General features: G+C 45.1%; 3 protein-coding genes across 4 annotated transcripts; 1 reads left to right on the forward strand and 2 right to left on the reverse strand.

The window, feature by feature from the left end:
• Nucleotides 1–11: 11 nt before the first annotated feature.
• On the forward strand, nucleotides 12–12,471 carry LOC135392104 (uracil-DNA glycosylase-like). Its single transcript, XM_064623050.1, has 9 exons — nucleotides 12–24; nucleotides 206–354; nucleotides 7,065–7,271; nucleotides 7,457–7,552; nucleotides 7,807–7,861; nucleotides 7,926–7,968; nucleotides 8,058–8,146; nucleotides 9,147–9,325; nucleotides 12,097–12,471. Exons 1-9 carry the CDS (start codon nucleotides 12–14, stop codon nucleotides 12,238–12,240), a joined length of 975 nt encoding a protein of 324 aa, XP_064479120.1. The 3' UTR covers nucleotides 12,241–12,471.
• LOC135377459 (DNA polymerase lambda-like) lies at nucleotides 2,822–5,752 on the reverse strand. 2 transcript variants are annotated; one of them, XM_064609866.1, is made up of 9 exons: nucleotides 5,036–5,750; nucleotides 4,883–4,957; nucleotides 4,719–4,826; nucleotides 4,463–4,642; nucleotides 4,208–4,336; nucleotides 3,976–4,144; nucleotides 3,826–3,917; nucleotides 3,224–3,385; nucleotides 2,822–3,160 (listed from the first exon to the last, which is right to left on the reverse strand). In XM_064609866.1, the coding sequence occupies exons 1-9, from the start codon at nucleotides 5,447–5,449 to the stop codon at nucleotides 3,053–3,055; spliced, it is 1,437 nt and encodes a 478-aa protein (XP_064465936.1). In that variant the 5' UTR covers nucleotides 5,450–5,750; the 3' UTR covers nucleotides 2,822–3,052. The 2 variants fall into 2 exon arrangements, with proteins under 2 accessions (XP_064465936.1, XP_064465937.1); XM_064609867.1 differs by lacking the exons at nucleotides 4,208–4,336; nucleotides 4,463–4,642 and having other exon boundaries at nucleotides 5,036–5,752.
• Nucleotides 12,472–12,585: 114 nt separating the features above from the next.
• On the reverse strand, nucleotides 12,586–15,078 carry LOC135392866 (BAI1-associated protein 3-like). The gene has a single exon (XM_064623728.1). It carries the CDS (start codon nucleotides 15,076–15,078, stop codon nucleotides 12,586–12,588), a length of 2,493 nt encoding a protein of 830 aa, XP_064479798.1.
• Nucleotides 15,079–23,925: the final 8,847 nt, after the last annotated feature.

Genomic DNA, 23,925 nt, shown 5'->3' on the forward strand with positions numbered 1-23,925 from the left:
CCGCCGACACCATGGACCAGTCGAGTGAGAATTGTAAACTTGCGCCAACCAGGGAACTACATCCGCACCTAGCGCGTAGGAGCACTTATGTGCACCCCAATGATACCCGTCAGGTTTTAGCGCCTTCCCCTGCTGAGATCCCGCCACCGCATCACGGCCAACACGCTCTTTCCGTTTATAGAAATACAACATAAATAACATATAGGATTGCGTTCGTTTATTGGACTCGAGCAACTCGAGAGTCGACTCTTGGACTCTGGAATTGAAATATGGCAGTCGTCGAAAAAGCCAGACAGCGGCGGGAATGGAACCTGGCATCTGCTTTCCAACATCTTACCAAGGGGCCTCATTCAAGTAACGGGACATCCACTCACTCTCTGCATATTCTCTCCTACATTTCTTCTCTCTCGCTCGCTCGCACACCCACCCACATACATACATATATATACAGGGTGTCCCAGAAAACGTGTCATTGAATTATAATAAAAAAACTACAACACCTAGAGTCACGGGGTCAATGGCATTTGTTCTTACTGGGTTTTTGCCACCTCCTCATATGAATGTCGTGTAAGGTAAGTTTAATTATGTAAACTTTTGCGAGCTTAAGTCGGAAATTTGCCTAGTAAAGGTCACTTTTTTACCCCACCAATGTGAAGAGCATGTCTAATTTAGTCAAATTAATGATAATTTACAGGGATATTCAGGGGCTATCCCATCGGAAAAAATAGCTGAACATCATGCTCTACGGAGGTCGCACAGAATAGCGCACGATGAATTTTTCAGCGCAATCTTTGTCAGTCCGACGAAAGGAGGTTGGAAACCCAGCCCTCCCCGACATCGCAGAAATAGATAAAACAGACACGCCTTATCACGTTCGACTTTGGCTGGGATTATGCTTTCCTTCTCCCATTTTAGGAACCGTTACATTTTCTACTATCACTCTGTGGACTGGCTTCGGAACCTCCTTTCGTCGCACTGAGAGCAATTGCGCTCGAAAAGTCGTCGCGCGCTATGGTCCGGTGCTCCGAAAAGCATGATATTCGGCTATTTTTTCCGATGGGATAGCTCCTGAATATCACTGTGAATTATCATGAATTTGAGTGAATTTGAGTGAATTTGAGTGAATTCGGCATGCTCTTCATATTGGTGGGGTAAAAAAGTGACCATTACTTGGCAAATTTCCGAGTTCAGTTCGCAAATATTTACATAATTAAACTTGGAGTACATGACATTCACATCAGGTGGTGGCAAAAACCTAATAAGAACAAATGCTGTTGACCGCATGATTCTAGGTGGCGTAGTTTTTTTATTATAATTCAATGACACGTTTTCTGGGACACCCTGTATATATACAGGGTGTGTGCAGAAAAACATGACCGGCATTTTTACATGTAACTCGTTGTCTACTTAGCCGAGGACCTTCCGGTGGCGCACGACGGCGCATTTATGCGTGCGAAATCTGTAGAAAAATTGTGGAATCCATACCCAGCTTAAAAAATAAACGGAACAACGAAAACGTCGGCTTCCGTGCATCAGAATAGGGCAACATGGTGGACAATAGGGTGTATGTGAAAGGGCAACGTGGTGCACGTAGGAGAGTTGTGTTCAAGTACCGCTAGGGGAGCTATCGGTGCATAAATCGAAACGATGTCCCACATGGATGCTCATCGGCAGTACCCATAGCGGTGCCAGCACATAACTCTCATGAGACCGAAATGCACTACCATGCACTGTCATGACTGCCCTATTCTAATGCATGGAAGCCCATGTTTTCGCGCTCAGTTAATTTTTTTACACTGAGTATGGCTTCCAGGATTTTTTTGTAGCTTTCGCACGCATAAATACGCCGTCGTGCGCCACCGGAAGTTCCTCGGCTAAGTAGACAACGAGTTACATGTAAAAATGCGGGTCATGTTTTTCTGCACACACCCTGTATACACAAAGGAAAAATAGCCGAAGCTCTGTGGCTGCACGTTGAGCATATGCTTACAATTTGATCGTGCACTCCCAGCCGGGGACAGCTGTTTCGCTCTACTTGGAGCTCGTCAGTCCGGCGCAGGGAAGTGACACGATCTTGGGTCGGCGCTAACAATGCGTCTCGGCGAGACGTCAATGTTCCACAGTGACGGCCGCTGTGGAGGCCGCAGTGCAAGCCAGCAAGTACATATCCAAAGGAAAAATAGCCTAGCTCTGTGGCTGCACGTTGAGCATATGCTTACAATTTGATCGTGCACTCCCAGTCGAGGACAGCTGTTTCGCTCAACTTGGAGCTCGTCAGCCCGGCACAGGGAAGTGACACAATATATGTATATATACTGTAAAAGTAGAAATTTTTGCAAGGACTTAATTTTCGCGAATTTTGTGGTTGAAGTGTTTTCACGAAATTAAGGTTCCGCAAAATATGGGTAGCCGGGATGAAAAAGTATGGGCACTTCTTTTACCGTGAACAAAGTAAGAACACCACAAAAAGAAAAATACTCTGCAGTTCTGGTTCTCTAGAGTTAGGGATCAAGGGTAGTTTGCTGAACACGCGTGTACGTGTGCATCTTTCTGTGCCCATGCCTCTCGGTTCTTAACACGCTTCATTACTCTTACTTTATTACTCTCAGCTTGACTGCACCTCATCGCTCCTTCCGCTCTGCCCGTTTTATCTGTCATACAATAATAATGGTTTCATTGCCGCTTCTCAGCATTTCACTTGTTATTCTGGTTTCAGAAAAACTATTCATCCGAGAGGGCAATATGCAAGTTCTGAAGTGAACTTAAACGCCAAAATATCATTTACAAATACACAAGCGCATAATATTAGCGTGTCCCCGAATAACAATACCATATCAAATTTTATTTAAGTAACTTCATAAAAACAATTTTTAAAATCATACCGTCCATATAAGGGTGCTAAAACAGACCATTTCATTCATACCACACCATGTAAATGACGCATGAATCATGTGTGCATCATGTGATGTGATGCGCATGATGTCTAATAATGTCTGGTATAATAAAAAGCATGCGGAATAAAAATGAAAATAAAAACAGGAGTGAGAAGTGACTAGTGATCCCTCTCTGCAGGAGTTCTGTACTTTAGGCCAAGGTGTTCAAAGATGGATTCTTCTGTTGGAGTGGGAAGTCGATGTCCTTGGCTAAGCTTCTCTTCACCCTGTGACATTCAAATGGCACGACCGCTCCTGACACATCATATAATTTTCAGCAGCCAGTTTACCTTTCTGAGCACATCCGCACACAGACACTGATGTGACAGCGTCATGCCCTTCTTCCGCGCCAACAGCCTAATGGAACGATTGAAGTGAGCCGACCCTGTGTAGGCCATCAGAGCACAGGCGAATTCATCCGCAGGTACAACAAAGATGTCCAAACGCCGGTGCTGCATTGGACAGATGACAGCTTTATGTTAAAGCCTCCTGAGCTGAGGCTTTTCCTTCAAATTGGTATCAGTGGATCTGTTTCTGTCAACTAATGGTGAATTAGTAAGAATTATTTTTACTTGCATTATGCCACATAAGATTTTATGGGCCTTAATAGTTCACATAAACTGTAGCATCTTTGTGCTTACCACCACTTCTGCATATTTGATCAACATTTCTGGCTTCAGTTTCAATAACCAACAGCCTTATTTATGTGTGGGCTTCTTTAGCTCTTCCCAGCTAGAATAATTCAAGTTTACTTTCACTGTATTAAAAAAAAAAAAGTGCTCAGAATTAGCTACATATCCAAATTTGAGTAGTTGTTCCCGTAACCGAGTTACATTTCTGCAGTAACTTATGCCTTCTGGCTACAAATGTCGAAACACCTAAAACTGCTTACCTTGCTACAATTTCTGGCGAGCTTGCAAACTCCCATGTACTTCTTCTGGGCACCGTCCTCGTGCGGAGTGGCCAAATCATCCGTCAAAAATCCTGGAACAAAAATTCTCGAATTTCTGTCTTTTTATTGGCCCCATACAGACTAGCATACCTTTTTTGTGAAGCAGACTGATTATTCTGCACAAAACATTTTCGTGAGATGTTCCGTCTTTGTGAGTAATGAGGACATCAACGTCACCACACATAGGTCGGCCTCTTCGGAAAGATCCACAAGGAATAACCTCCAGATCTGGCTGAACCGAAAGTGCTGTCTCTTTAACCTACATATGTAAAAACACAAATTAATAATGTCCTTTCAACAGCTTCACAATGTTAAAACGCACAATATTTGCAATTTCTTCTGCCTCACTGCGCGGCATCTTCTCAAGAAAATCCTCAAAGTGCTTGAGTCCTATCTCTTGCTGCTTTGTCAGGTCACTTCGTGATTTAATGTCATCCAGTGAGCGACACCCCTACAGAAATGTAACAAGCTGATATGCTACAGCGTTGAACATGCTCTTTTATCTCCTATGCCTCGCAAAAAAAATACATCATATTTAAAATGCACATAGGTTACGATATACAAACAGCTCACACACCTGCTGAACCCATCTCTCTGCAGTCGCTGGACCCACACCCCAAATTTTATTGAATAAGTTCAGGGCAGAAACATTCTCTTGACTTTGAAATTGCTCTAGCTTTCTCAATTTCCCTTGCTGTACAATCTCCCATATCTTGTCTGCCAACCTTTGTCCGATGTTTGGCAGAGCTTTTGCTTCCTAAGCGAAATAAATGTTTTGGCATATGTTCACAAAAAAAAAAAAAAAAAAAAACTCTCAGTGTGGCCATGCTCACCTCCCACGATGTGATTTCTGTGGGGTGACTTTTAAGAGCCTTGATAGCCTTTTCATATCCAAGTGCACGCCAGTGATCTTTCGTACTCTGATATGTCTCAACCATTTCCTGCAATTCAATAACATTAGCTTGCAGCTATGGTAGGCACCACACCGTCATCCTGCCTCTAGTTGGTCAGTGATGTGTTTATTCATGTTCAGACTCTTTTCAGAAGATGAAGTGGAACAAATCCATTTGCTCTGAAAGTCGAGAGCGCACAATGAAGTAAATTATGCTTTTTCATAGACATATTCGTGTGCACTTATGGCGATACTCACCGACACGAGTGGCTGGGTAGGGGAACATGGTGGCTGTTGCGACGTAACGGACGGAGGGTCACATGCATCTGAGACTTTAACTTTCCTTGGGACATCCGCATTTGTATCAATTTCGTTACTTAGCATCAACTCGTATGGTTGCGTTGGAAGAAGTGAACTCTGTTTAAGGCATTCACTTAACCATGTGCTTTTCACTATTATTGGGCCATGCGATATAGCATCTTTCTTGATTATCTGCGTTAAACGTGGAAGATCCATAGATTCCATGCATACAATATGTGTTGCGGCACCTGCAGTGTTCGCGATTTCACCACCATATTCTATAATCTTCGATTTGAACAGCTTTACTCTAGGTGCTCCAATGCCTGTGGGCAGAATAAATACTTTCAAGCTCGAGAACATGCCCTTGCCCATTGTATCAAGGTGTGACAACAAAATTCATTGCCATTCAAAAACATTAAACGATCTTCAGTGAAGACAAGTCGCAGAACAAGGATCACACGCTACTGAACAATTTCAGCAGCACTGTCAGCTACAGTCATAGCGGTTAGTGAACGATATAAGCATCCAAACAGACAATCGTTGTGCAACATGTCACATCAGATTTGTGAGAAAACACGGTAAACGATTAACGACGATATACAAACATCCTGCGCAGCCACAGAGCGACAAAAGCCACAGTAGAAAGTAGTAAGCCATAGCCAAGGCGATAAGCAAGCTAGACGAAGCCAAGTACCTATCCCGCACCATATGCCCGCACCGTGCCTGCCGTGCCTGCAATGTAGACTTTAATTGAATAAGTCGGAAAAAATGAGTTCGTGCTGTGTGGTCCGTTTTTTTTTTGCTCAACTACGAACTCCTACCAATTCGCAGTCTTTCCACACTACTATCTTGATGATCACGTGCTTGTCGCTGATCTGGGCCGAATGGGTTGTTTTTTGGCGCGAAGTGCAGTGCTACCATTAGTTACCCTAGATAAGATATCGCCAAAGCAACTCTGCAAAATGCCAGGACAAAAGCAAATATCAGATTTTTTTGAACGTTCAGCCGTTTCAAAGAGGTCAATGTCCAACCTTGTAAGTGTAAATCTGCACATGCATGACTCAGTACTACAACGTGGGTGCCGTTATAAAATGAAATTTCCTCTTGCGCCCTTCGCTGCGTGAATATTGTGTTGAACTAAATCCCGACAGCAGCCTTTGCATGTTGCATGCTTTTTTTCCTTATATGTTGTTCATTATAGCTTCTGTTGAACTTCTGTTCTTCAAAGTGCTGGTCACATCTTAAAGTTAATTTTTGGTCATCCATTGAATCATTTTAATTATTGATTGATATAAGGTACCTTCAAGGCAATAAATTTGCAGATGTACGTGGGTTACACAAAATAAAGAAAAGGGAGCACAATGGTGTACGTACAATGGTATACGCAGGGAGATAACATATCCCTGAGTTTGGGGAAATATTTAGAACACAAACGCAGCCAAGGAACTCAGACCAGCAACCATGCATGCGGGAGTCGTAGATAACGTGTAGGCTTCGATAGCTACAACTCCGGAATGCATGAACGACCCGTCAATCGACCTTCTCCCTGCTCTCCTTCACCTCCTTTCCCTTGATTTGTAGTGATACGAATACACCTTCATAACGAGGGTCACTCCCCTTCTAACTGTAAGTAGATGACCAAAGCATCCTTTGCCGTTATTTCTACTAAGCACCACCAGGGGTCCACAGGCCGGAATCACGTTCAAGTTAACTTCGATGCGAGCTGTATGGCTTTGGACAAAAGTTTACGGAACACGAAACTGGCATACTTCTTCATCGGAATGGCCCCATGCTAGACACCTGGACACCGGCTGTTCTGTCCGTCTCTCAGTACGTGTGTCCGCTCCCGTTTGCTGCTGAGGTGTCGCTCCAGTGGGCACCCCAGTGTTACGTAAACTTTTGTCCAAAGCTGTACTAGCACTCTTATGCAGAGTGTTCCTAGGTTACAGGTTGTTCCTCATGATTTACTGCCTTTTGTTACTTCTAGGATTCCACGTCAAAGCGTCAGAAAACGTCGGGGGAGCAAGCAACAACTAACAGTTCGCCCGTTTTATCGAAAGCTGCCATAGAAGAGAAACGACTCCAGGCAAAGATTAAACTCCTCTCCCGTACTTTACCTGCACTCTCACCCAATATTGGAGTGTCCTGGTTTAGTGCGCTTGAACAGGAATTTTCGAAGGAGTACTTTGAGAAGGCAAGCTTTTAACGTATTAGTGGTGGTCACTGTTGAAATGATGCCAGATATTAGTAGAGTGCTGGCGTCCTCAAATAGTGTCGTGGCAAAGCAAAGTATGGCTTTCAGTTGGTTGGCCAGACATGGTGCGTGTGCCTCCTACAAAATGTATTAAAAAATCTTCCTCGTTTCGTCTTTATTTTTAGCTCAGCAAATTCCTTGCCGAAGAAAGGAAGAAGTACACAGTGTACCCTGATGCTGAAAATGTGTACACCTGGACACGTTGCTGTGACATAAATCAGGTATTTAGTCAAAAGGTCAAACAAAGAAACAAACATCAAACAAACATCAAACAAACTTGAGACAAGGAAAAGAGGGAGACACACAACAAATTCCCAGACTTTGAGAACTGTTTGGGAACTTGTTGTCAGTCCCACTTTCCCCAACATTTATTTCTAGTCATGAGGTATTTAGTATTAGTTTTATGTTGCCAACGCTACTGGTGTTCAACTGATATAACTGATTCAACTGATGCTACTGGTGTAACTGATCATAGGTCAAGGTAGTCATCCTTGGACAAGATCCATACCACAATCCTGATCAGGCTCATGGTAAGGGCTGAACAGTGATCTGTCCAGGAGTAACATCTGAACCTGAAACATTCTTTGCCTACAGGTCTGGCATTCAGTGTGCCTAAAGGTGTCGCAGTTCCAATGAGGTAAATAAACGTACTTTGTCGAGTAATTTTTTAACGAAGTGTTTTATTTCATTTCTTTTCTTTTTTTTTGTTTGCACATGGATTTGTAGCTTGGTGAACATCTACAAGGAACTGTCGAGTGATATCCCAGACTTTCAAAAGCCATCCCACGGTGCCTTGTTTGGATGGGCAGAACAAGGTAATGCGGAGTATCCATGGAGGTGGAGAATACGCAAACAGGGGGACCACACATCTAACAGCTTGTTGGGTGCCGTAGGCAAGTAAAGTGCGGGAACTGTCTGAAAACCCATTATATTGGATTTGTTATTGTTAGTATTAAGTATAGCTGTTAATATTTATATTAATACATTAATTATATACAGCAGCACTCAACGAATATTGCACTCAGGCCTATTGCTTGTCGATCAGCTTGAGTGAAACACTCGTTGAGTGTTGCACTCACAGAGTTTTGTGCAAGCAGGCCCAGGACCTTGTGTAGTGTCTGTTCTAACTGTTGTCCTATCCATTAAGGCCTAGTAAGCGTTACGTTTAATCAGGATCTGCCTTGTTTACGTTACTATATAATGGCATCACTACAGGAAGTTCACACACACATTTATGTGACTGCATGGCTTTGCTTCACTGCACTGCATCTGGATCATTTTTACTGCAGTTGCATGCATGATCATTGTTTGACATTACATTATGTATCTCAAAGCCTTTTTTTTTTTCCGCTACTTGAAATTGGAATTTTCACTGTTTTTTCGAGACCCCATGCTTCAATACTAGTTGTGTATGCTTAGAGCCTGAAGTTTTAGGGTTTTACCCGATTCTTCGCCGAATTTGCACCCCGAATTGAAGGTTGCCTCTTTAGGGTGAAACCCGATTTTTACCAGCCAAATTGCCCTCTCTGGGATGTCTGTAGGAATGCACCAACTTACTTGTTTGGCAGAAAAATGCAGTTACATCACCGTTTGTACCAAACCGCTACAGTCAGTTTGAATAACTGAGCCCGATTTCTCCCCGATTTTAGCGTAATGGAGGTTTTTTTCACCCGAATTCGCACGAATTTAGTGCACACATTTATTTACCCGATTTTTACCCCCCGAATTTAGAAAAAAATACTTCCCCGAAAACTTCAGGCTCTATGTGTGCTGCACTGTGTGAGTTTTCTAAGACATCAGTTGTACAATTTGTAGGTGTCCTCCTCCTCAATGCCGGATTAACAGTGCGAAAAAACGCCGCAAACTCTCACAAGGATAGGGGATGGGAGACGTTCACGGATGCAGTCATCAAGTGCATCGATCAGCGATGCTCTGGTGTCGTCTTCCTCTTGTGGGGAGCCTATGCACAGAAAAAGGGAGCAATCATTGACAAGGTAACGATCCTTCCCATTGTCTAGCTTCATAGTAGTCCCAGGTTGGGAGTGTCTGTAAACAGGGACCAAGTAGAGCTGTTTCTGTGAAAAACATCATGGGGCACCTTCGCCAATAACCCTGGCGGTTACCGTGGTACAGGGAGCATCCCAATGGAGACTACTGAGAGATGCTCGCATGTTTTCCGTGGTGGGTAGTCCTCTTGGACTACCCGAAATCCCAGAGCAAGAGGATAAGCACACCCCTCCCTCTCATGTGCCACCATCATCTCGCCTATCCCTCTTTCACCCTCCCCTGGGTGCACCGAGACGCCACTTTAGAGCAGGCTGACCGCACTTTCCACCTACATCACCCCCCCTTTCCCCCTCCTTTCCCCCCTTTCCCCTCCTCTATGAAAACAACAATCTTCCACTTTGTGTTGAACAAGGGCTGCATGTAGACCTGGACTTATAACCTCACAGAGTAGTCTGGGAGTCTTTTAACCCTTTCCTTACCACACCCATAGAGCGTCGGATCACCCGGTGATCGATGGTTTCGAAGCGGCGCTGCTCGGCCTCCAAAGCAGATATGGACAAGTGGTGACATTTGGTGGATACTATAAACACTACAGAATGAGTTACGTTTACACTTCTAGCTTTTCCTCGTGGTGGTGATTTATGAAGCTGACTCTGCGCCAAGGAGGCACTGTGGGGATTTTATCTTTGTCGCGGCTTCGCGTTTCCGTGGTGTACCTGTTTCTCAAATGCGCGATACTCACATTCGAAGCATATTTGGGTTCGATTTCATTTATTAGATTGCAAATAACGACTCTGAAGGTGTTAGATAATCAGATTTTTGTGCTGAATGTGTGGATATGTATATAACTTGCACTATTGCTATTCTTCCTGTGCCGAAACTAACCAGGAGGAGTTGAAAAGTGGTGAAATAGCAACATGTGGTACAGGACCAGGGAAGTTGAGCAAGGAACTAATGTTTTCTGCAGAAGTTATGATGTTAATTTCTGTTTTACTTCTTCAACGGTCTCGGTCACTCAGTTATACAGGGTGTCCCAGCCAAATCCAAACACATTTTTTTTAAATATACAGTAGAACCTCTTTATAGTTACTCCTCTTGTAGTAAAACTCTGCTTATAGTAAACGAGAACTGCGGTCCCGATAGAATCCCATACATTCAATGGCACACCTGATATAATAAAACTCCTGATCTAGTAAAATTTCATCATGGTCCCAGAGGGTTTACTACAAAGGGGTTCTACTGTATATATATCACTTTTTTCCCCGAGATCAAATCAATTGTAATATAGCATATGCTGAAGGGCGCTTCTTAGGAGGGCATTAGCAAACTGTTAAGGCAATGTCTTAATTAACTTTCAATAATGAACTTTTTAATTATGAAAGCTACAAAGTTGTCCCAATGAGGACATCTGGTCCCTTCGGTCACCTGATACCGGAGCCATTTTCAGAACAAAAGTCTGTTCGAAAGATCGTCCGCAAAAAATTCGTGAAGGAACATCATTTTTTCTTAATTTTGTTCATTGCGCATCTCTAGAGACGCGTCTTTCCTTCACCCCCAATGTGAGAGGGGGAAAGAGCACACTATCGCCTCTTGCGTCCTGGGAAAAGATGAAAAGAAAACAGAAAATGCAATCGAAGATAAGGGCAGTTCCGATAGAGTCACCCGATACATTTGTTCTTGTTTTGATTCCACAAGTTAAAACTCATCTTCGATGCATCTGGCAGCACTGTGTTCCTTCACCCTGTCACATTGGGGGTGAAGGAAAGACCCGTCTTCGAAGACGCGCAATGAACAAAATCAGGAAAAAAATTGTGTTCCTTCACGAATTTTTTGCGGACGATCTATCAAACCGATTTTTGTTCTGAAAACTGCTCCGGTATCAGGTGACCGAAGGGACCAGATGTCCTCATTGGGACGACTTCGTAGCTTTTATAATTAAAAAGTTAAGTATTGAAAGTTAATTAAGACATTGCCTTAGGAGTTTGTTAACGCCCTCCTAATGAAGCGCCCTTCAGCATATGCTATATTGCAATTGATTTGATCTCGGAAAAACTAATATATATATATATTTTTTTAAATATGTTTGCATTTAGCTGGGACACCCTGTATAAACAACATGAGTGTTGGCATTATTTTCCAGAACTCATGAACTTCTTGGTCCAGAGTGTCGATATTTGCATATATTATTTCTGACAAAATTTGCCACATTTTGTATAATCTGGAACTTGTAGATTGACATTTTTGTTCTAGATAAAGGTGTATTTTCGTGAGGTTTCTGCTGTTCGCACCAATTTTTTGTGTTCCAAGATTAATTTTGGAGATACATGGATAGCTTTGTTTCTGAAACTTACATCATTCGATAGGGCATTCATTTGGCTACATTTTCCTGTACAGCAACATATTTTGAAGTGATACTGTCAAGGACTCTGTCGTCTTCTAATAGCCAGCACCACAAACTGTCTACCAACAACTTTGTTTGACGATTATGATTGGGAAGTTTCATCACCGGGACGAACTGTCTATTTCATTGCTCGCTTTCCTTTATTTGTTTTTTTTTTGTTTGTTTCATAGTGACTTCATCAAAATTTTCATATCACTAATTGGTTAATGAATGAATCCAGGGGGATATTCATACATTGCATGTGTCAAACTTGACATTATAATTTCATGTAAATTAGCTAGCATATCTCTGCTTTGAATCCGCACCTGTTTGACTCTGTATTATACCTGGCACATTCGTTCTTAATTCTTTCCCAAGAAAAAACACAAGACACTCCGATGTGCCCACCCCTCACCGCTTTCTGCATCACGGGGCTTCTTTGGTTGTGGCCATTTTTCAAAGACAAACGAGTACCTGAAGAGCATGGGAAAGAAGCCTATCGACTGGAGCTACCTGCCATGATTTCATCTCTGCATCCCATATCAGCTCATCAAAGTGTGCCCTCAGCTGTGATACCAGAGAGGACCCGTTTTTACGAGACGTCCAGTTGGCATACTCGTTTTATAAATGCCTTAGTAAGGCCTCTTGTTGCGCACAAATGTTTTTTTTTTAATCCATCAAGTCACTGTATACTTTACTGCATGGTGTAACCAGTTTATTTGGAGAGAAAACAATAAAACGTTTGTGGAACAACTATGTCTGGCGCTCAACAAGGAAAGACACAAAGCACTGCCGGCGGCAGGGTACGGGGATCGCATTGCCTCTAGCCTAACAAGAAATACCGTCGGAGGAAAAGTCTGGCGCAGATCACGTACTCGTCATGATGTCAAATAGCCGCATCAGGTTTTCGAGCTGGTTTCGTAGCACGGACAAGTCGTCGTTCAACTCTGCCCGCGAGAGCCCGCAGTCGTTGGCCACAAAGCACTTGGGCAGTCGTTCCATCATTTTGGAGACGCCGAGAAAGGACACAGAGTTGAGCTGGAAAGTGCAAAAGTGCCAGTTTTGTAACTTATTCATGAGTTGCTTGAGCAGTAGGACGACCTTCTTCCAAAGGGTGCGAAGCACGCTCTTGAAAGCCATGGCTTCGAGGTTACTGTGGAGTGCCGTAACGCACGCCATTGTGTGTTTCTGAAGTAAGTTGACTCTGATCTCTTGCTCGACCGTGTTTTCACATTGCAAAACGCTGCTCATGTGCCTCTCTATTTCGGGCTGGATCTTTTGGACAACAATGTTGGAAACCCTGGCTTCAGATGACGCCAGGCACGTGGTTGCCCTCTGGAGCTTGAGGTCTAACTCGATGAACTGTTCTAGGCCCTGGGGCGTTCCAACGAGACTGTCCAGGATGTTGGAGCGAATGGCCTGCAGGTAGTACATCATGGCTGTGAGATTGTTGATTGCAACGCAGAGTCTCGCAGATACTACGCAGTCGCCGGACTCGTCGGCAAAGCCGGTATTGACCCGCTCTTCTATTTTGATGGCATACAGGGATACCCATTTCTTGATGCTGTCAATAAATGCGAGAGCACAGGAGAAGTTTGACCAGTTGATGAGTTTCCAGAGTTTGATAAAACGCTCGTGAATTGCCCCTACGGTCTCCTTGTATGAAGAACCGTATTTGACATTTGGGTTCATGGGCAGAAGGGGGTCACGCTCAACAAACACCTTGACCAGCTTGTTGCATTTTGAAGCAATCGTAAACCACTCAACCATCACTTTCGCGCCGAACCACTCGCGATATCTTAGGATGCGAAGATTCGTTCTTGAAGACGATATGAACGGCAAGGTCTTGCGCACAAATGCTTGAATAACTGTGAACATCTGCAGGGACGCCTCGACTAATTCGTCGTTCTCGCGGGCGGACTTGTGAATAGCTGTGCACAAGCGCACCACACGAGACCGCACTTCTTGTTCAAAGAAGACATCTAACTGGTCAACTGTGATGCTCGTGTGGGTTTCTTTCCAGGTTTGTTGAAAGATCATGTTGGCTTTCTCTTGCTGCGAACCGATGCGCTCCAGCACAAACGTCACTGTTGAAAGGTCATTCATACCGCTACATTCTTGAGCGAGGCTCCTGTACCATTCTTCCTCGTTCTTGCGCAAGGCGTTGCAAGCAGAGTCGATGATGTGCATCGGGTGAATGGTTTCCATAACCGTGCAAATAGATAGCACTCCCGAAAGGTCGAGGTTGTGCCTCTGATCATGCAGCTGGAAAGCTTGTCGAAAATCTGCCAGCAGCACGCTGATGTGAAATGCGAATGCCGGTATAAGGCGGGCTACCGAATCGCTGATGAACTGGTGCCTGGCTTGCTGGAGTTCGAGCTGAAGTTCCTTGAAGAGGAGGTAAGCGACAGCGTAGTTGATGCGGGCGTAGTTCTTGATGCGGAACTCCGCGACCGCCAGAAGATAGCAGTAACACTTCTCAACTTCTTGAAGATTGTTGTAGATTGAATGCTGGTGCAGCAACGTGAGACCTTCGCGATCGATGCAGTCTTCCCATTTATTCCACTGAAGCGCATCTCTCGCGCATCGAGAGACGCGATGATGCAGGAACAGGTAACTGAGAGCAAAGTGACCTTTAATGCTATTCAGCACGTTGAAATGAGCCGGAGGTATGGAACGAAAATGGATAGCCACCTGTATACGTGTGAGCGAATCCTGACCGGCTTCGTTCTTCATGGTATGCCACTCTTCGTTCCCGACACAAGGGACCTCGCGCGATAACCTACAAAGTCTGCCGACGAATTCATCGTTTCGCGGGCGGAAGCAACTGGCAAATAGGTCGTGTATGGAATCAAAGAAGCTTCGTACGGAATCCGAGTGGAACAAACGGGAGAAAGCCTCGCGGATGCTATTCGGGTCCTTCTTCCAAACCTCTATAACAAGCTGACTGGTGGCAGGTTCCTGGACATCCAGCAAGAACTCTTCGTCCCAGCGCGGCGTGCAGGTGCGTTTCTGCGTCGCCGACACGAGTTTTGTGCGTTCGTCCACCCAAACCTTGCAGTACGTGTCCGTGCGTCCAATGCCGAAGATACCCTCAGCCTGAACAATGCGCACCAGGATTTGGAAGCGGACGGAGTCCCCACGGGATTCGCGCGCCAAGTTAGTCGCCGTATCAAATACGTCGCCGAAAACTTCGCGTACGTACTGCAGCATTTGGCCAGAGGTGGCATTGTAAGGTCTGGTAGGCTTGCCGACGCAGTTCTCGATTACCCGCAGACACTGTCCACATAGCTCTTGGCGATTTTCTTCGGCTAGCGCTTCATGAAACACATTCAGCTCGCACCCACTGCCAATCTCCATGCTGGCCTTGTGGGCTATGGAATGCGCATGCTTCTTAGGGCAGCTGACTCGTGCGTCTTCTTCTTTGCGGGAACTTACTTATTTGTAGGATTGGCGTTACAGCTAATCACGACTTATGTTACGGCTGCATCAGGGAAAGGGTCCTCTACCGCGTCTGTCACGGCCACGCATGATGCCTTACGGCCGACCAGGGATTTCCCTACACCCCCCTCAGGGGGGGGGGGTGTACACCCTCCCTGCATTTTTGCAACACCCCCCCTGAAATTTCTCAGGTGACCCCACCCAGCTCGGCCACCAACACTTTCTGGTAGTGAATCCGGCGAAGCGAATTACATCCTGTACTGTCAAACTTGGGTTGTACGACCACAGTCATGCAGATGATCGTACGATGCATTTGTCCAAAATCATTTGAAAGTGACTGTGCAGTGCATATATTGTGCGTATGTACGAGCAAAAATGTGTGCGGGCACGCAAACTCAATGTGGATCATCAAAAGTCATTTGCGCCCAACTCAACCAGGCGAGGTATTCTAAGGTTGTCACCGTTGATTGCTAGGTGTTCGTTGACAAGATGGTAGTCTCTTATCTTTGTCGGTCGTGTGATTATGCATCTTAAGGTTGAGATGCCGTTCACAATGAATCTCTATTCTAGTGTACCGTGTTCTAAAGTAATAACGTGTACAAATAAACCGAGAAAGCTGTGCAGATATGTCACCGTTGTGCCACGATTATTTCCGTGTCTAAGAAAAATTCCGTAAGTGGAACCATCACTAAGCATGACCCCCCCCCCCCCCCCCTTGAAAGCTCGGCACCCCCCCAGTAGTGAATTTCTGGGGAAATCACTGCGGCCGACAAGGCTCGCAAATGCATCAACGAGCCAGCCAAGGCATTCCCGTCGCTCTGCAGTAGATACCCTCTCACAAGAGGTGCCGGGAAATGAAGAGGCTGGCCGCCTCGCAAGGGCGATGCCACTCAAACCATGGTGACATTCAGGACGCGTACAAATGCCGGCAGGCCACACGTACTGCTATATGTCAGACTGCAGATTTGGTCCTGTCGTTTGGGGTGATGACCGCAGGCTAATTTAGACTCGTCGAGAACTTGCACTGATATAGGCCAGCAGCTCGCCCATGTGTATCGACCGCTTCTGCCCATCTTCATCAGCAACCGGTGCGCGGCCAGCTTTTGTCACCATCCCATAACGTGTCCCCCGAGATACTGGTCTTGTTGACTTACCTTCGCCATCAGCCTTCGGGCAACGAGTCTCAAAAGTTCTACGCTCTGTTTATTTGCAGTATCCTTTTTGTGACCACGCTATATGCATGTTTACCATTTCAAGGAAAGACTATATCCTTACGTATACCGTACTTCCAGATTTTCTGGTAGAGATCCCTTTGCATTCCTACAAAGCTTTAGAGAAAATGTGAACAACCAACGTATAGACATAAAAATTACATTTCATTTATTTGTGTATCTCGCATGGTTCTTTCTCGCACAAATCTTTAAAAGTCTCATTTTATCTGTTTATCTTCCCATCACGTTCCTCGCATTACGTTTTCTGAAGTCGGATGCTTGACACGTATGAAGTCGTTTGATAAAACGGCAAAGACGCGGGGCATGCTGGTGGATGACCTCCATCATGAAATAAGTTGTTAACTGGGAGATCTTTGTCGGAATCGTGCCTACCCAACTCTTTCCGTGGAAGCCTAGTCAGCTGAAATATGCTCTCACTTCCATATCTGATAGGTATGGGCAAATATCAAGCAAAACGCGTTCAAGAGCAAAATATTCTGAAGGGTTGGCCGAAGCCAAGTGATTCTGCAAAGTTTTGCTATCTTCACATGTTCAAAGATTCATACATTCTGTCGTTGCATCGAATAACATTTCTTACAATTTGAACCATGTAGCTTTGATGTCGCGGCGAAAAAGAAGAGGTTGTCTTTTTGGTTGGTGAAAGTTTGTATAACGTCTACACGAAACAGCGTTAAAAAATAAGAGACAAACTGACGTCATAGGTCCTCATGACATGTAAGCAGAAGGAAAGAAAATGATGCACTAAAGGAAGAAGGGAAATGGAGTGGGAGAAGAAAATAAAGTACGTGGAAAAACTTGAAATTTCTGAAGTTCCTCAATGCAACTGACGGGTTTCAATTGGACGTTATTGTCGTGCTAACATAGCATGCATCCTGTGGCTGAAGGAAAAGGTGCCTAAACACAAAGATCGGGATGAAGAGCAAGGGTTGAACATGGAAAATAACCAAGCCGAGACAGACATACAAACGGACAAACACAAAGCGTCGAACGCTAAAGACAGACCTAATAATTATGCAAATCAAAGATGTTCTTGTCAAGGTTATATAATTACTTCCAGGGTCAATTCGATTACAGGAAACTGTGGAAAAACCTCTCCGGTATTTCCCGATATGAAGCATTATCGTCCAAAGTTTTTACCAGCTACTTCAGATTTCGGGCGTTATTACGCCTTTTATTTTCTAGTCTCTGACATGACCATTCCATCGCTCCTCAAAGTTTTTAGTTGATAGCATGGCTAACCACCTCCATTTCCATCCCGGACAGTTCTAAACCATTTGCGTATTTAGGAACTTTCAGTCGTTCCTGCCAACATCCACGCACAAGCCGTGCACTCACGTTCAATGGACCTTTTTTCTTTTTCACAATGGCCTATGCGCATGCGTATGACCTTGAGGCGCCGGAGAGGGTTATCTCCGTCTTCACTAGATGGCGCAGTATGGGGAGACCGCGCGAATGGCGCAAGCGTGTCGGCCTCACTCCTGACCGGTTTTTGGTCCTTTGTGCTACCCACGTTGATTTGCTTTGACGCGCGCCGAGCATGGTTCGTTGGAGAGCCGCTAGGATGCTATGTGAAAAAGGTCCATAAAGGTACAGAGGCGAAGACGTGTCAAAGCGGAATTCTCTTCAGTAGTTCGGCGTAGTCGATAAAAGTATACACGCATCGTCAAAATCAAGCCAGACACGATATGTGTTTCATCAAAGAAGTCGGCGACCAACGAAGCTGACGACGTACGTCGGCCAAGATAAGCTGCCAGAGGAACTTTTCGCTGACTCACAGCGCCGCTGGCGTCGAGATAGAGCTGCGGCGCAAGGCAAGTGAAGCGCGTTAGCTGCAGCCAGTGTTGATAGATAACCAAAGACACATATGGCTCGTGTGCTTCGGCGTGGACGTGACGAAACGTTTCGGTAACACGTCCGGACAGTTGTGAGCAACGAAACACCCAGCACACGGCGTCAGGGGTTGGCCTCTATTCGCCAATGTACGCAAAGGTAGGATCATGCAATCTTGTGAAAGGAAAATGCGGGCATGGCAGTGCTGGGGACACATTGGCTCAGTAGAATATATGAGTGGCGTTTTTTGTGCGGCCGCAGCTTTGCAACGCTCTCTCTAGCGCCGTGCTGGCTCGGCGACGTTCAATGACCCCTCATTGACCCCTTTCCTTTCTTTTTCTTAATAAACATATCCCCCCCCCCCCTCATTGTGTCCGGCATTTTGTTTTCTTTTTTTCAACGCTCGATTCTTATGTCGTTTTAGATCTCTGATTTGTAAATGTTGCGACATTTCGAAGGCAGAAATTTCTGTCACTTTTTCCACCTTTGCACTGTGTTACGGTTCACTGTTTTTCAACCTTATACTTACTGTATAACTAGAGCCTGAAGTTTTAGGGTTTTACCCGATTCTTCCCCGAATTTTCACCCCGAATTGAAGGTTCACTCTTTAGGGTGAAACCCGATTTTTACCCGGCAAATTCCCCTCACTGGGATGTCTGTAGGAATGCATTAACTTACTTATTTGGCAGAAAAATGCAGTTACATTACCGTTTGTACCAACCCGCTACAGTTAGTTTGAATAACTGAGCCCGATTTCTCCCCGAATTTAGAGTACTGGAAGTTTTTTCACCCGAATTTGCATGAATTTAGTGCACATGTTTATTTACCCGATTTTTACCCCCCGAATTTAGAAAAAAATATTTCCCGAAAACTTCAGGCTCTATGTATAACTCGTTATTATGGGTCGTTTGAGCGGTCAAATGCGTGTAGCTTCTCCCGTTGCTGAGCTAGCTCCATCGCGGTACGATGCACGCGACACCTAAGGGTAGGGATTCCCTTGTCACTTTTACAATCCCGGGATGTCGGGGTTTTCCGCGAATAATCCCGGGACGGGATTGACTTCAACCCGAAATAACACGCATGCACAGCCTTTTTGTAGTAACTCTGATGATTCTTGTGTGTGTCTCCTAGGCGTTTCTATCACTGCGTGTTAATCAAAACATTCATTTTTAATACGCGACACTTTTTATGAGGCCTGTTTTATGTTCTCCTCAAACGAAAGACTCGCTTTTATTCGCAGTTGTCACGCCATAACGCCCACCAATTTATTTCATGCTGTCACCGCCCAAGCAGCACAATGTACTGGAAGTCGAGTGCAATAGGGGTGGACGGTATGTGTCTTATCAATGTTCTTTAGTTTCACGAGTCTGTTCAAGGACTTCCACATACCCGGCCACCCCTTTTGCACTCGACTTTCAGTACATTTTGCTACTTGGGAAGATATTCGACTTCCGAAACTGACTCACTGAAGTATCAAAACGTGCCAAGCAACAGTAAGTGAATACCACCGGCTGATAAAGTGATAATGTTGAGGAAAAGGCTGGTTTCTGAAAACACTTGTTTTTTTCTTCCTTCCCAAGCAGCAAAATGTACTGAAAATCAGGTGCAATAGGGGTGGACGGGTAGGTGGAAGGCCTTGAACAGACTCGTGAAACTAAGGAACATCGATAAGACACATACCGTCCACCCCTATTGCACTCGACTTTCAGTACATTGTGCTGCTTGGGTTTGTGTCATTGTTCACGTGGGTGCCCCTATAACGGCGGTTCGACGCCGCCGAATACCTCTCAAACGATGACAGCAACGCACGAAGCTTCGGCGCGTGTGTCACATGCGTCAACAATGGAAGCCTGCCTACCGGCACCCCGCAAAAATATGAAATTGTCATTCAAATTGCGCGCTAGAAATGAAATAACTCGAAATTGTTCCACTTGTGCGTGGCGAGTGTTCCAACAGTAGTTTTGCAGTATTCACAGCAAATCCCGGGATTTCTTGACGTGAAAAAACAGCCGGGATATCCCGGATTCCAACAGTAGGATACTGTTGTCATGTGCCGCCGGCTATTGTACCAGTGACAACGGAAAGCTGGGCGAGTTCGTGAGGCATAATTCAACATCAAAGGGAATGCACACGAAGGACGTAGACGTGACAAGCAAAAAGTGTTTGTCGTGTCTACCTCTTTCGTGTGTTCCGTGTGCACTGCCTTTGTTGTTGGACTACTGTACCCATTAGCAGCTTAGTGGTCGAAACATCTCCTTGTTTTGTTACGTTATTCGAACCCTCCAATTTTAGTTGCCGAAAAAGACGTATTCTGCATCAAAAGTGAAGAAGGCTACTGTTTTTGCGCCGCAACTGTGACTTATTTTTGATTGATGTATCCCCGAGGAAACGAAACTCGTGTTCTGGGACCCGATGTACTACAATATTGATATTGCCTCTACCGCCCCATGCCACACGGGCAGTCTTCAATGATCAACAACACCAATGGCCATTGACCACGCGTGTGGAGCCACCAAGCGTATAACGTGTCAACTTCGCAAAGAGCATTGTGTACAATGCTCCCTGACAGGTTGACACGTTACACCCCAGATGGCGTTACACATTACACGCATGTTCAATGACCATTGGTTACAATGATCATTGAAGACTGTCCATGTGGCAGGGTTATAAAGCTGAAAAGCAGACGACGTCAGGGTGAACGACATTTTCAACGGTCTAAGCTGTAACTTCTACGCATTTCATCACATTCCGCGACATAATGTCTGTGCTTCGATATTTTGTCATCTGGAACAGTACTTCAGAACTGCACTTGAGGTTGAATCTCAGTCTCGCTTGTGTTCCTGTGTGTCTATCCAGACCCCCTTCCCCCCATATGTTTGGCAATACTCCAACTTTTTCCCTGTGTTCTACCGTTACAATGATGTAACTGCACCCCCAATTTTTTTGCAACAATCCCCCCCCCCCCCCCCCCTCGGAGTTTGCGGTTCTGTATAAACTACTGGCAATCGTGCTGTTAGCAAACACGTGGGAGGTGCTCGGAAGTAACTCTCATAATTGCCGTTCTCGCATAATGGCCAATCCAAGCCATTCTCGGCTTTATGCCTCAGGGCTCCCCTCCTCAGTGGATGTACAATATTACGTAATGTGGCACACCCCAACATTAATTGACGTAAAGCGCCTCACATTATGAAACATTGTTTCCGTCAAGCTGAGCGCATGCTTCTTGACCTTATGAACACTGTCTGTAATCGCCTCATTATGAATAGGCACACTCGATAAGAAGTGGATGTAGGGGTCCGCTCGTAACGAGGATTACCCTGCCACGGTCTCTTACGGGCTGATTACGGTGTTCTACATCTGAGGTTCGCCAGGAAGCGTTTAGATACAGGTTACCGTGCAAACGTAGGAAAAGTCTCTTGGGATTAAGAGGAACAACAACAACAACAACAAATAAATCATGACTATGGCCTGGGGTGATTCATCTGGGGGGGGGGGGGATTAAGAGGAACGATTGACGTGGAAATCAGAAAGCCGATTAGGGCGCGTTTGCGGCTTACCGCAAAAATAGGTATAGGAAGGAAGTGAAGCAAAATGATTTGTTGCGTCGGGGAAGACACTTGCAACTCCGTGCAGAGGATGACTGTTCGACGCAGCATCCGCTGGTTGGGGATAGCGCTCCAAGGCTGTGCAAAAGACTGGAAGTCAGTCTTTGGCACGACTGGCTAGGAAGATTGGGAAGACTGCCGTCTGCGGTTTTCCGACATACATTCCGAACAGATGTCTGCCCTCTGAAGTCGGCTCATGACGCATACTCATATTTGCCTCCTTCCTGCTGTCCTCGCTTCATCTGTTCACGTCTGTTGCCGAAGTTGCAAAGTGCGTTTCTAACGCGCAGACGCGCGCACATTCTATCAGCTTCTTCTGAGACAGGGTAGCGGATTCTGTAAGTAACTTTAGCTTTAAAAGTTAAACCGTACCATCGGAACCAAACTAGCACTGACGTATCGATACTGTGGGGAGCAACTTCCTTGTATTGTGCATCATTATCACGTGTTCCTTACACGAGTCTCATCGCTGCCACAGTTCTCACGAGTTTTGCCGCCACCTTTTACCATATCACTCAGCCCTATTGCCGGGTGACGAGCCCATTTTATGAGACTAATGAGAGCATACAGACATCGCATATTTAAATCCTTCATGATCTTATGCAGTTTCAACCGTATCAAGTTTTATAAATTCGTATAATGTACAGCTTTTAACTATATGGTTTTACTTCTAACTAGTCACGTTTCTCATCATGGTCCTGGCACACTGTAGTCTCAGCTGCTTGTGCGCCATAAAAAACTCCAATAATAATCATCATCATAATCATTTTATGTACCAGAAGCTTATTCATTGATTGGCGGCGGTATATATATCATGATCTGCTATAACTTCTAGTCTTCTATCAATATCTTCGCGGGACCGTTTGCCGTATTCACTGCTCTTTCCCCTTTTCAAAACCTCATTCGAGATAGTAGAAGCGCGACAGAAACAACAACAACAACAACAACAATTTTATTGAAATGATAACCAGTGAGGAGTTTCATCGCCAGGGGCGATAGCCTACCCCATTGCTGGCTCGACACAGAACCACATGTACGCGTTGGTTTTTATTTTCGCTATTGCACGACAAGGGTTAGATGCGTGCTCCGATACCCAAACTATGCATGTCGCCGAGTCAGCTGTCAAGATGTCTTAGCAAATGTCCAACCGCATGCGGCCTTTCTTCCGACGTCTCCACATTGCTGGGATTAAAATGGAGTTGTGACAGGAGCGAAGTCCGCTTTACCACTGACAGTGGGTCTCCAAGATACATGTCTTGCATGTCTCGACGGGAGAAATATATAGCGTATTGGCCACTCGAGCGTAGTCGTTCGGAACTTTTTTTACGGCTCATTCAGAGCTGTTTCACTTTTGCTATACGTGTGCTGCGCATTAGGGTCGGACGTAGCTTCAAGCTTAGCGACCTCTGTGGCATTTCCGAGACAGCTTCCATCAACGAAAGCATCACTGATCGCAAGTGCCGCGTGTGCATGGTGAGTCATGCGCAAGGAAAGAGCGACATACTTGCTCTTGGCTCTAAAAAGTGAAAGTTGGGTACTGTAGTTCATGCGTATACGATACGCACGCACACGAAGATGACTACGTGAAAATGAGTGAGGGAGAAGAAAGCTAGTACAGTGAACCCTCGTTAATATGACCACTGTCGTTCCCGCGGATTTTGGTCATAAAGCGAATTGTCATATTAACGAGAAACGGACCCTCCGCGGACCGGACACACCTCTACGCACAACGAAAGCTGACGTAATTATGATTTATTTTCTGAAAAATCTGTTAACAATGACTACGTCAAACAATTTTGAGTCATTAATTTTTCTAAATGGACAATAGCACCATCAATTGCGGACACGTTATCGGACTTTATCTGCTCAAAAAATAACGAGGCAACCTGTGACGCCCTACTTTAACACGTGTCACCCTCTGAGCGAGGTACCAGATAGCCTCTCCAGAGGGCTACTCTGAGGGTCATGTGAGGTGGTCATAATAGCGGGAATATAATGCCTGTGTTTGACCCTACTTGTGACAAAAATCGTGGTCATTGTCCGATAAACGGATTGTCATATTAACGAGAGGGATTTACATGCCGGGCGGAACGGTTCCC

The sequence above is a fragment of the Ornithodoros turicata genome, chromosome 1 (assembly GCF_037126465.1).
Source record: "Ornithodoros turicata isolate Travis chromosome 1, ASM3712646v1, whole genome shotgun sequence".
Lineage (NCBI taxonomy): Eukaryota > Metazoa > Arthropoda > Arachnida > Ixodida > Argasidae > Ornithodoros > Ornithodoros turicata.

Coding starts and splice junctions, on each gene's coding strand:
- LOC135392104 (XM_064623050.1), top strand. Junction 355..7,064: donor TACCAAGGGGCCTCATTCAA/GTAACGGGACAT, acceptor TGTTACTTCTAG/GATTCCACGTCAAAGCGTCA. Junction 9,326..12,096: donor AGGGAGCAATCATTGACAAG/GTAACGATCCTT, acceptor TTCTTTCCCAAG/AAAAAACACAAGACACTCCG.
- LOC135377459 (XM_064609866.1), bottom strand. CDS start 5,449: ATGGGCAAGGGCATGTTCTCGAGCTTGAAAGTATTTATTCTGCCCACA. Junction 4,958..5,035: donor CTACCCAGCCACTCGTGTCG/GTGAGTATCGCC, acceptor CTCGACTTTCAG/AGCAAATGGATTTGTTCCAC. Junction 3,386..3,825: donor TCGCCAGAAATTGTAGCAAG/GTAAGCAGTTTT, acceptor TGTCCAATGCAG/CACCGGCGTTTGGACATCTT.
- LOC135392866 (XM_064623728.1), bottom strand. CDS start 15,078: ATGGAGATTGGCAGTGGGTGCGAGCTGAATGTGTTTCATGAAGCGCTA.